At 52.0% G+C, this 12,983-nt stretch overlaps 1 protein-coding gene across 4 annotated transcripts in view; it reads left to right on the forward strand.

Annotated features, from left to right (window-relative positions):
- Positions 1–306: 306 nt before the first annotated feature.
- YAP1 (Yes1 associated transcriptional regulator) overlaps positions 307–12,983 on the forward strand; it is a 202,615-nt gene continuing 189,938 nt past the window's right edge. For 2 of the 4 annotated variants that reach the window (XM_078657000.1, XM_078657002.1), the window contains exon 1: positions 309–1,035. In XM_078657000.1, the coding sequence (XP_078513126.1) occupies positions 808–1,035 (228 nt within the window). In that variant the 5' untranslated portion in view covers positions 309–807. Of the gene's footprint in view, positions 1,036–12,983 lie in introns of all 4 variants that reach the window. The other 2 variants (XM_078656999.1, XM_078657001.1) reach the window with 2 other exon arrangements.

Raw genomic sequence — 12,983 nt, forward strand, 5'->3', positions numbered from 1 at the left:
TAGAGGAAGGAAGCTTAGGCCCCACCTTCCTCGAATCCCGGCTCCTTTGAGATTTCTTTTTTTCTCCTCATCTCATGGGTTGCAGGCTGTGGGACGATCCACCAGAGACCTCTTCAAACCGCGCGCAGCCGGTTTTGGTCACACCGGATCGCACCAACGTCTCCAAACAACACAGCCGCCATTCATCGGGCACTTGGGGGCACCTACTCCGGACAAACCACCCCCCACCCCCACTCGGAGCATTCCCTGCTTTCCCAGCCCCAGCGGCGCCCCTCCCCGCAAACCGCGCTAAGCTCCTCCTTCTACACGTCACAGGGGGCCAGGACGTGACCGAGGAAAAAGTTTGTGGAGACTCCAAGAAACTTTTTACATTCAAGCTGGGGCAGATTACAAAGTAGCAATTTTGTTTGGGTTTTTTTCCTTTATTTTTCACTCCCGCCGTACAAGGTGGGTCCAAGCCGCTGAAAGGATTCGGCATCCCGGTGTGTGAGGTCCCCAACCCCCCCATCGGGAACAAGGGGAGGAGAGAGACAGCGCCGCCCCCATCCCCCAGCCCAGGCTGCGGCCAGACGGGGCACTGCGGGAGCAACGAACAAAACAAAAGTTTGGGTCGGAAGTTTTTGTAGCAGAGCAGTGGGGAAAAAGTGTGAGAGTATCGGCGGGGAGAATTGGAGGCCGAGCCCAGGGATGCAGCGCAACCCGAGCCGGAGCCCCGCTGCCTGAGCAAGCGCTCCTCCGTGCAGAGATTTGGTGCTTGTGAGCCCGAGGCCCCCGAGCGAACAGGCAGCGCCCCGCGCTCGGCCCGCCATGGACCCCATCCAGCAGCCGGGCTCCGTGGCCCCCGCGTCGCAGCCGCCAGTGGGGCACCAGATTGTGCACGTCCGTGGGGACTCGGAGACGGATCTGGAGGCGCTCTTCAACGCCGTCATGAACCCCAAAAGCGCAGGGGGGCTGCCGCAAACCGTGCCCATGCGCATGAGGAAGCTGCCGGACTCTTTCTTCAAGCCGCCGGAGCCCAAGTCCCACTCCAGACAGGTGAGCCAGCGGCCGAACTCCCTGAACCTCTATTCAACTCCCTCCCCATCAGAGGTTGGGGCCCTACCAGAGTTGTCCCAGGCTACCCACCCTAGTGGGTGGGGAGCGCTCCTCGGAAATTGTTAGGAGCGCCCCAACCCCCAAAAATAAACAATGCATGGCTCTCTTTTCACAAAAGCAAACCTAAAAGATGTGCTTTAGTTAAGGAAGTAATGGGTTAAATTGCATTGTGTTCATTTAAAGTATTGGAAGTCTTTTGTTTTGATATAACTATGCTTGTGTGAGTGGTAGCAGCAAAACGGATACTTGAAGGTACTCTCCCTCTGTAATATAATAATTAAGGCAGGAAAAGTGCATCCAATAAGTGTACCAGGAGTAGCGCCACCATGCAGCGCTGCTTCGAGATGCATCAACACGCAATACTTCCGCTGTGGCGCTGTGCCAGACGGGGTGCCCACACAAGCAAGCAGTGTTTTAGGTGGATCCCATTGATAATGTGCCAAAAGCCAAGTTCGACCGTATCTGCAGACACGTGCCCCAGGTGCACCCCTCTCATCCGGGGTACCCCGTCCCATGAGTACCCCCTTCTAAAATGCATCTGAGGATAGCGTGGTAGGAGCACCCCCTCCCCTCCAATGTGCAGTGATCACTGCCTGACTCACGGCCTAGGCGCAGCTTCCCCACATAGGACATGTCCAGTAATGAGAGAAGCTCTGTCTGGAACAGCCCGATTCACCACTGTGCGCCCCCCACCAGAACATTGTGCACTGGAAAACCCTACCGCCCCAACCTCATTCCACCACTGCTCGCTCTCCAGTATTATCACACAATGCCCGTCAGTGTCTGGATGGAACATGTCTTCCTATACCACCTGTGTGGCAGGGGTGCCCGCAGCAGTATGCCCGGGGTAGCCTTATTGCTCCATGATCATTGTTATTCTGCCCCCATCCTATACAACCTTATGGATTGCTGAAACGCCACTTGCAAATCCCCCTTGCATTTTTGCCACCACACTGTCCCGGAAGCAAGGCCCTTTTACTTTCCCTTCATGGATTCCCAGAGAGCATCCCAACCGCGTACACAGCGCAGACAATTCTTTGCTAACGTGATTTTTTTTTTAATGCGTTTAATAACTAATGTGAGCTTTTTCGGCAGATTCTCAATCCATTGTCCCCAGCGCTAGATATTTAGCCGCTGCAGCTCCATAGTTCATTGGAAATTGATGAAGGAACGTGGTTCCCAGCTACCTCTGTATGCTAATGTCTCATGGTGGGTGGCAGAGGCGGACGAGCGTTGGAAACTTGAGTTTTTTTTCATCCCCACAGGAATGCAATGGAATTTGAAGAGAACCAAGGTGTATGTCAACATTGTGGTTTGTCTGTTCCTTAGTGTGTCCGAGTAACTTTTTTTTGTTTACTTGAGGCAGCAGTTCTACTAAATAGTACTATTAAAGTGCTACCACATAATCGGTTCACGTCAGAACAATGGCAAAGGTACCGGATGTTTACACTTGCATCTTATAATGGTGCACCGTTCATTTGCAGTGCCGCTATCGTGAAAAGGCCATGCGTGTTTTCGTCTTTAAAGGACTTCATTTCTTGCTCGTTTAGTAGCCAATTAGAGGGCCGGCTAACGTGCTGCTCAGCCATTTTTGAAGTCTACGTGAGTGATTGAGAGCCGTGTGAATCTTGGCATATCTCCCTTCGATTCTGGTTAGAGTTGGATGGTTAAGTGAGTTTTTTGGGTGTTTGTTTCACATATACATCGCTGAAATTGACCGTGCTAAATATCGTATTTACAAACACACGTTTTGCCGAGAATGAATTGAAAAGAAAGCAATATATTACATTTTCTGTTTTTATTGAAAAATGGCAGAAGGTTAAAAATACAATGAAAGTCTTCGGTTGAGTTATTTCATCAATCATTCAATCAGAGTACTTGTAAAGCGCACTACTTACCCGTGAGGGTCTCAAGGTGCTGGGGGGGCGGGGAGGGGGTGCTGCTACTGTTCAAAGAGCCAGGGCTTGAGGAGTCTTCTGAAGGTGAGTAGGTCTTGGGTCTGCCATATGTGGGTGGGGAGGGTGTTCCAGGTCTTGGCGGCGAGGTAGGAGAAGGATTTGCCACCGGAGGTCGTACGTTGGATGTGTGGGACAGTGGCGAGGGCGAGGCTGGCAGAGCGGAGCTAGCGGGTGGGGGTGTGGAAGCTGAGTGCTGTTCAGGTAGGCTGGTCTGGCGTTGTGGAGTGCTTTGTGTGCGTGGGTGAGGAGCTTGAAGGTGATCCTCTTGTCGACAGGGAGCCAGTGTAGGTCTCTCAGGTGGGGGGTGATGTGGTGGGGGATGTTCAGTCGGGCGGAGGCGTTTTGGATGCGTTGTAGTCGTCATAGGTGTTTGGCTTTGAATCCTGCGTAGAGTGCGTTGCCGTAGTCGAGTCTGCTACTGATGAGGGCCTGTGTCACTGTTCTTCTTGTTTCGGTCGGGATCCACTTGTAGATCTTGCGGAGCATGCGGAGGGTGTTGTAGCAGGAGGAGGAGACGGCGTTGACCTGTTTAGACATGGAGAGGGAGGATTCGAGGATGAGTCCTAGGTTACGTGCATGGTTGGTGGGTGTTGGTGCTGTTCCCATTGTGGTCAGCCACCAGGAGTCGTCCCGGGCTGAGGGGGTGGGTCCGAGGATGAGGACCTCCGTCTTGTCTGAGTTTAGCTTCAGACGGCAGCTCCTCATCCAGTCGGCGACGGCCTTCATTCCCTCGTGGAGGTTGGTTTTGGCGGTGTGTGGGTCCTTGGTGAGGGAGAGGATGAGCTGGGTGTCGTCGGCGTTGGAGATGATGTTGAGGTCGCGATGGCGGACCACTTGTGCGAGTGGGGCCATGTAGATGTTGAACAGTGTCGGGCTGAGGGATGAGCCCTGTGGAACCCCGCAGATGATGTTGGTGGCTTCGGATCGGAAGGGTGGGAGGCAGACTCTCTGGGTTCTCATTGAGAGGAAGGACGTGGTCCAGTCAAGGGCCTTCTCTTGGATTCCGGTTTCCTGGAGGCGTGTCTTTAGAGTGTCAAAGTCGGCTGACAGGTCCAGGAGGATGAGGGCTGATGTTTCGCCGTTGTCTAGTTGGCGCCTGATGTCGTCTGTGGCGGCGATGATGGCTGTCTCGGTGCTGTGGTTGCGTCAGAATCCGGACTGGGATGGGTCCAAGATGTTGTTGTCTTCCAGGTGGCGGGCCAATTGCATGTTGACGATTTTTTCAATGATCTTTGCCAGGAATGAGAGCAGGGAGAGGGGCCGGAAGTTCTTGAGGTCCTTGGGGTCCGCTTTGGGCTTCTTGAGGAGGGCGTTGATTTCGGTGTGCTTCCAGATTTCCGGGAATGTCGCTGTTTCGGAGGAGATGTTGATAACCTTCTGTAGTTGGAGTGTGATGGTTGTCTGCTTTGTTGAATACGTGGTGTGGGCACGGGTCTGACGGAGATCCTGAGTGGATGGAGTTAATGACCTTACGTGTCTCATCGTCGTTGACGTTGGACCAGGCGGTTGGCGCTGGTGGTGTTCACAGGGGAAGTGGAGTCTGGCGTAGTCGGGGCGGTCGTGGTGTTGAAGCTGTCGTGGATGTCAGCGATCTTGCTGTGGAAGAAGATGGCTAGTGAGTCGCACAGTAATTGTGAGGGCGGGATGTCGTTGGCGCTGGGGTTGGAGATTTCCTTTATGATGCTGAATAGCTCTTTGCTGTCCAAGCGTTTTTTGAAGGAGGATCTCTTGGCTAATCTGATGAGGTGGTGATGTCTGCGGGTGGTGTCCTTGTGGGCTGCGTGGTTGTCCGGTGTGCGCTCGTGGAGCCATATCTTCTCCAGTTTCCGGCATGCATGTTTGGAGGTCTGGAGCTCGTCGGTGAACCAGGTGGCTCTCTTGCTAGTGTGGCTGTTGGAGGGTTTCTTGAGCGGGGCGATGGTGTTGGCGCAGTTGTCGATCCACTGTCTGAGGTTGCGGGCTGCGGCGTCAAGGTTGGTGGGGTCGGTGGGTGGGTTCTGGGCGAGGGTGGTGATCAGCTGGTCATCGGTGACTTTGCTCCACAGCGGCGAGGTAGCTGTTGGGTGCGGCGGTGCGTGGTTGGTTTCTTGAAAGTGAAATGGATGCAGCGGTGGTCGGTCCAGTGGAGTTTGGTGGTGTGGTCGAAGGTGACGTGGGTGCCTGTGTAGAAGATGGGGTCCTTCGTGTAGCCGGCGGCATGGGTGGATACGGTGACTGGTTGTCTGAGGTTGGTGAAGTTGACGATCAGGGTGGCGGAGTTGGCGTTGTTGTTATTCTCGAGGTGGAAGTTCAGGTCCCCAAGGATGGTGGAGGCGAGTGCGTGGGTGCTGGCGAGGTCGGCGATGGAGTCGCTGAACTGAGCCCGGGGGGCCTGTAGATGAGTGTTCCTCTGAGGGTGGTGATTGGGTCGGTGTGGATCCGGAAGTGCAGGTGTTCTGCGGTGTTGAGGGTGTCGTCTGCGTGGGTGGCGACCATGAGGGTGGACTTGTGAGTGATGGCCATTCCTCCACCGATTCCGTTGGCGCGATCCCTGCGGGTGATCTTGTAGCCGTCCGGGATGGCTATGGCGACGTCTGGCGCAGAGGAGTCGTTCCACCAGGTCTCGGTCAGGAAGGCCACGTCTGGGGCGGAGGTGTCGATCAGATCCCAGAGCTCGACGGCGTGTTTGCATGCGGAGCGGGTGTTGAGGAGTATGCAGAGGATGTGGTTGGGTCCAGTCCTTGGAGGTTTGGTGGTTCTGTCGCAGGTGAAGCTGCATGTGCGACAGGAGAAGGGTTTGTTGGTTCGTTTCGGGGCTGCCTGGAAGCAGGTGTGGTTTCGGCCGGTGTTGAGTGCGTGGAGGGTGCTGGCTTCGTAGTGGATTCTGATGTCGTGGCGTTTGCGAGGTCCAGGGGTTCTGGCGCTGGTCGTGGTCCAGGCGGGGACGGGCGCAGGTGGGTTATAGGCGCACCCGCTGCGTGGCCACGCAGCGGCCTCCATAAGGCAGGGAGGGAGGGAGGAGCAGCTGTGAGGCGGGAGCGGGGCAGCAAATGGGCGACGAGGGGGACGGGGCCGCCGAGGAGCAGCGGCGGGAATGGGCAGGGGTTACAGAAGAAAAAAGGAGGGTGGGGGGAGAGGCAGCGGCAGAGGGGGGAAAAAAGGCAAGAGAAAAACAAACAGGACACAAAAGGCACAAAACAGAAGTTATACCGACCAACAGTAAGTAATGCAAAAACGAGGCAACACTGGGCAGCAGGGATCGAGAAAGGCGGGCGGCCGTCAGGCACCGTGGGATCGAACCCGCGCCTCACAGCGCCACGGAGCAGAAGCGGGAGCACTGGCGCAGCAGGAGGAGCTGTGCGACAGAGGGGGAGCGACCTGGCCTGCGAGCAGGGTCAGAGTCACTCTTCTTGTCGCGCAGTGGCCTCCATGATAAGGCGGGGAGGGATGGAGGAGCAGGTGGGAGGCGGGAGCGGGGCGGCGAATGGGCGTCGAGAGGGTCGGGCCGCCGTGGAGCAGCGGCGGGAATGGGCAAGGGTTACAGAAGAAAAGAAGGGGTGGGCAGAGGGGGGGGGGAAGGCAAAGGAAACAATAGAAAAACAAAACAGGGTTCAGAAGGCACAAAACAGGTTATACCGACCAACAGTAAGTAATGCAACAAGCATTTGCAATGCAATAGGTCTCGTATTTATGCGAGTTTAAGCTATTGGTATTTTGAATGACAATGCCTTTTATTTATGTTTTAAAAACCAGAACATAAATAAAAGGCTCTGCCATTTACAATGCCAATAGCTCAAACTCATGTAAATGCGAGACCTATTGCATTGCAAATGCTTGTTTCGATTTAAGTGAGCCACGTGTCTCATTGCGCATGGCCGCCATTATTTAGCATGTAAAAAAAAAAAAAAACAAGAGCTAGGAGACTGAAACAAACAACAGAAGGCATGCGGGCAGGGAAGGAATAGTAACAGGGGAGGGATATAGCAAGAAGATGTAGGGAAAGCGCCGGGGAGGAGAGATGACTGTCTGCGGATGCAGTTAAATTGAGTGCTCGGTAGCAAAGCTGGCTCTCGGCATTGCGTGGGCGGGGGTCGCATTCCTGAGAGTGTGGTTCAGTAAAAGCAGACTCACTCAGAGACCGTGGGAGAAAGGTAGGAAAGTCTGGGGGAAACTCTGCGAGGCACGGCCTGCGGCCGTGCATAAGTGACGGCGGGGGGGGGGGGCGAGAGAGGGGAGGTGCTGGTGTGAGAGGGGGGAGGTGCTGGTGTGGGAGGAGTGCTGCTAGGGCAAGGCTGTGTTTGCGGGGAGAGAGGGGAGGTGCTGGTGTGGGAGGGGGGAGGTGCTGGTGTGGGAGGAGTGCTGCTAGGGCAAGGCTGTGTTTGCGGGGAGAGAGAGGGGAGGTGCTGGTGTGGGAGGAGTGCTGCTACGGCCTGGGGAAGCTGGCTGGGGAGGGGGAGGAGAAATACAAGTTTATGGCCCAAAAGCGCGTGCCTGTGGCCACGTGAACTTCATGAAAACCGCAGCAAAAAGCTAGTGGTTTCATGAGGATTTCGAGCACTTGAATTCTCGATCCCTCAATGCGCTTGCGCGCATTGTAGGTCACGAGACCTAAAAACGGGGCAACACTGGGCAGCAGGGAGCGAAAAAGGCTGGGGGCCGTCAGGCACAGTGTGATCGAGCCCGCGACACGGAGCAGCAGCGGGAGCACTGGCGCAGCAGGAGGAGCTGTGCGACAGAGGGGGAGCGACCTGGCCTGCTCTCTAGTACAAGTCGTGGGTAAACACACCGTTTGACACTAAACTTTAATGGGCACAGTAAGCGTTCCTTTATTAGTTGCGCCTGCATTTGGTGTATTTATTTCTAACTTTTCTGAAAACGGGCTTTTTGAAATATATAGCTTGCTTGTCGACCTAGAGGGCCTACACTCGGCTGCAGTTTCCGATTCATGAATATTAGTTCCTCGGTCTGCCTCCTACTTCTCCACCCCTGCAGTCATTTCACAGCAGCCAGTGTCTGCCCTTGTGTCGGGGTGCTTGCACCTTCACACACCTTTCCTTAGGGCCTCCTTTGCACGATTGTGCACCTAACACAGAAGTGCTTGCTGCATTTTTTTTTTAAGAGTACGGAGGTGACTAGGCTGGCTGAATTCCCTCCCAAAAAAAACCTAACATTCTGGTGCACTGCTCCACCCACCATGGAACTACACTCTCTTATAATTGAGTACTTCAGTCAGTGCCTGCAGTGTTACTAGTCTGTGTTAATAGTTGCCACTCTATCTTGGCCGCAGTCATTACTTTATGGTAGTTCTACATGCTTTCCCTCTGCCTGTATATTTAGATCTGTTGGCAATTGGAAAAAAATCGTAGAAAATTAGAAAAATGGCAAAAATCTTTGGGAAGCTATGAAATCTCTCTTGAACTGTGAGCTCTATTATCCACAAACAAAACCGCGCACATGGACTGTCCAGCTTTCTCTGCAAGTAGAGAGACTAGAGCTGAAAATGCTCTGGTGCTACAAGTCAGATCTTATTCAGAGATTTGAGACCTGGTCAGCTGATATGATCCAGTTCTCTGTGACTGTACTTTCGCAGAGCATATACTCTAGCCATTTGTATATTACTTATTACTTTGGGTTGCTCACTGACATGTCTTAGTTGACTAATGTCATGGCTGGTTGCATAATACCCTGTGGTATGGGTTGCTTCTTTGCTGCTCCTGTGTCAGCTCCAGATCGTGTACTATGCTTGATGAAAGGTTGCAACCCCAAGGGTAGCACTCTTCACCTCTCCGCTGTACCCTGTGGGCCATAGTCAGCGTGATTTAAAGTGTATAATTCAGACCACTCCAAAGATGGTAGGTATTCCCAATCATGCTCACCTCTGTGGTCATTTCTTGTACTGTATCTCATAGGTGTGCAGTTTTAGTTATGTATGCACGGCAAAAAACACCTCCTTCCCAGTTCATACAGCGATCACCCATTGTCCGCACTAGAATCTCATTCTTAAGTGTTCTGTCTTGCTCATTTCTCACATCAAATTATTGCATAGGCACCGCAATAAAGCACAATAGGAGACTTTTCTGTTTCTTACTGACTGTGTCAAAATATTGCCCACATTGGACTGGGGAAGTAATTGTCTCCAGTAGACACTAGGCAGCGGAGGCTAGTGTATGTGAGTATGCTCTACTTGCGTAGACGAAAAGGCAGTGGAGCGCTGTGTAGGAAGCTGGGTCTCTATATACTATACGAAATTAAGGTATAGTGAGCACAGAGTCCAGTGGATCCCCAAAGACTTTACAGAGGCTAAAGTAGATTATACTAATGCTCTCTTTTGTGAAAGTGTGAGAGAGCAGTTAGGCTTATCAGAGGGCAGTGCTAAACATTTGTTGTACACACACCAGCAATACATGATTACACACACTCAATACTCTGAGATCAATGGTTTGTTAAAATAATTACTTTTTGTGTATTTTATATAACCAAAGATGAGTGGAACTCGTTGTCGGTGAATCTGCACAGCAGACGGTCTTGTCCATGCTGAGCAGCCAGAGCATGTGGTTGTACTGCTGGGCTGTTGCTGTTCCACTCATCGCACATCTCCACGATATGGAAGAAATGTCAACATTCATTCATTCACCCATTCATTCATGGGGCCTAGTATGCACCGTAGATTTGCATACTTTCACCTGTGCTCCCTCAGGGTGCACCCATGCTTAGTGTGGACTGTAGACATATACATTAATTCAACCAATCCTTCAGGGTGGTTCCCGTAATATGATGTAGAAATAAGTTGAATACTAGCAAATTCTACATCCGATGGCTGCATCCAGGCATGTACATTTGCTCTGGTAATGCCACTTTTTGCTCATCTATTCATTCATAGTAATCCTAGTATAATAGTGCTTATGCTGCCCGGAGAGCTTTCTAAAGGCTTAACCCCAATAATTCATATATTCATCCAGCCATTCATTGTGCTCCGGGTATGTAGTATAGATTTGTATACTAGCGCTCATGCTTGCCACCGGGTGCATCGTTGCATGGAGCTGCACTGAAGCCATGTCCCATCCATCATTAATTCATAGTAGCCCCAGAAGTTTGTATAGCCTTTGTTGCGCCAAGCCAGGATAGAGGTGCTGAAACCAGCAGACAGTCCGGTTAACACAAACAGCGTCATTTTTGTGCTTTGCTATGTCTTTGTAACGCTGGCTTTGTAACACATCAGCATGGCACTACCTTCAGAGCATGATGAATGTACTACTTGGCAAATAGGTGGCCAGAATTATAAGGAGATGTGCTCCACATCAATGTATTAAATGTACACACGATTGAATTTAAACACTGGATGATACAGTTGTTAGTCAAGTCAAAAACACAATAAAAATTATTATTGTCCACTTCTTCTTATATGAGCAATTCTTTCTTTTTATTCGGAAACACCATTGCTGAGAGACGCCGGATTCGCGGCTAGGCGGAACCAAAGGTCCAGGGATATTCGGACGATTTTTGGGAAAATTACGGAAAACAACGACATTCTTGGAGAGTATCACACAGAAGATTGGCAGCCACTACAGCATTTAGTCACGTATAACAAAAGGAGGGTTCCAGTTCCGCCTAACGTACTAATACGGCGCATGGAACATGTTTTAAGTTGCCATACAGGAACAAGTGCGAATCTAAAGCTACACAGTATATAAAGACACCCTTACCGGGTTGGAATTATCACCGGTCAAGTGGAATTACAACATACGCCTTTATTAAAAGCAAGCCCTGAAGAGTCAGAGCGACCCATACTCTGACGAAACACGTGTCGGCTGGCGCGGTGTAGCTCGAGCAATAAAGAAAGAATTGCTCATACAAGAAGAAGTGGACAATAATAATTTTTATTGTGTTTTTGACTTGACTAACAACTGTATCATCCAGTGTTTAAATTCAATCGTGTGTGCACAGGTCTTTGTTTTCAAAGTATAGGTGTTGTGTTGCATCATCTCTTGAGGTGTTGGGAGGGTCTCCCCTTTCCTGTAGCACCACCACCTAAAATCACTCAGCCCGACAGGCATCAATCAGAAACGTAGCGGAGCGCAAGTAGTCCCTGTGAATAAAAAAACCCTGCACCTTTGCCAGTACTTGAATGTATTAAATGTATACAAAATTGCATGGATGTTAATGAGTTAAAAAAGCTTTTATATGTTTATTCATTTTATGCAGCGCTCCCCTTTTGAAGACCTGCTCTCCATTCGTCTTATGTAAAGCTTGCCAACTTGTGCGCAGGGCACAGCATTGCAGCATGGCGTTTGAACCCTGCTCATGTGGCCACTGTAGGAGAGTAGGGTCTGCTTTCCTATGGTCACCCCATTTTTAGGTTTCGTCCTGGCGTTGCAACTGCGTAGCAGTTGCTCCGCCCAGGCAAAATCTAATGTTCTCTATATCGGGGACTTGGGACCGCCCCTTCTTCCATTGGCTAGCTCCTTAAATGGAGGCTAGCCATTGGAAGAGATTGGCCGTCAATCACGTTTTCCAGTGAAAACGCGATTCGGGGGCGTTTCTGGGTCTTTTTTTAAGCCCCGCCCCTTGTTGCCGTGTGTCCCGGGCCGCGCTGTGATTGGCTGCCGGCCCGGGACACCCCCGTGACGTCAGCCAATCACAGCACGGCCCGGGACCTGACTTGTTCAGTGATGGGAGTTAAGAAGCGCTGGTGACATCTCGTTTTAAAATATAGGCTGTCAACAATGCCATTCTTTTTGTTGCCAAAAACCCCTTGTTACAAAATCGTATGTTCCCCAGTTTAAATACATCGAAGGCGGCCAGAAAACTGACTTTGCATGGAGAACTAATCGGTAAGAGGGAAGCGACTGCCCGTGTGGAGTTTCATCCTTCATGAGACCTCTACACATCCCTGGACACCTGCTAGTTTAGGCAGACTGCAATATTCAGGGAGACGGTGACCTCTACTGCCCACCCCGTGACAACTCACACTTTAGGGAGATCCGAATATTCAGGGAGAGACCTGCTCGAGGACAGCTGTCAGTTTAGACAGCGCTGTTAAGGTGAACCCTGGCGCTTTTAAGAGAGCTCCGCCTCTCAGGTAGCTCTCACACGCTAGCCCTAGCCTTGGCAGCAGCGGGCCCCAGCCTATTAATAGGCCCATTCCACGGGCCTCATCTGACAGGCGGGCGGGCGGGCGGCCGAGGCACTGGGCCGGGGTCAGGCGCCTCTCCTTGTACAGAAGCGTCACTCCTGAAACCTGATGCAGTCCCCACGGCTCGTGAGCTCGGCCAGCCGCAGTCAGACAGGAGGGCCTGGGGCCGACGGGGGCCCGCGGGCGCACTTCACTGCACGGACGAGCACCGAGGCTTACTCCGAGGCGGCCTGCTCACCAGGAACCGGAGGAGGCGCCAAGTGACGTGACGGAGCCTGCAACCTTCCAGACAGCGAAATATACAGGCAAGGCTAAGGCATGCGCGGCTGCTGCACATGACAACACCCGCCATATCACGCTCGTCACATAATGCTCGACTTCCTCAACATTTCCTCAGTATCAGATTTACAGAAGTTCCGCCGGTCTGACTCCCCTCCCCCTCCTCTTAGCCATACATTATGTTTTATCTAGCCACCATTCACTGATCACCTCTTTAACGGTCTTGGAAGGGTACTGGGCACTGTGTGCACCCGAACGCATTCACAAATAAAGTTACGGCCTAGTTGGGAAGCGAGAACCACAATAGTCACAGTTGGCTGCAGAACAGCCCATCACTCTTCCTGACCCTTGGCGCCACTACACCTGCTACCCTAATGATAGCCAAGCCACTGCGCGTCACCCGCCATGCCCAGATTAGATTCCCAAACATCTTCTTATGTGAGGCCACAAACATTGTCTTCTGCCTTCCCAAGGATTATCACATGATTCTGTTGTGACTCACCATGAAAGTTCACAGATACTACCCCCAGAGAACACAC

Source organism: Lissotriton helveticus, chromosome 8 (genome assembly GCF_964261635.1).
Source record: "Lissotriton helveticus chromosome 8, aLisHel1.1, whole genome shotgun sequence".
NCBI classification, from domain to species: Eukaryota; Metazoa; Chordata; class Amphibia; order Caudata; family Salamandridae; genus Lissotriton; species Lissotriton helveticus.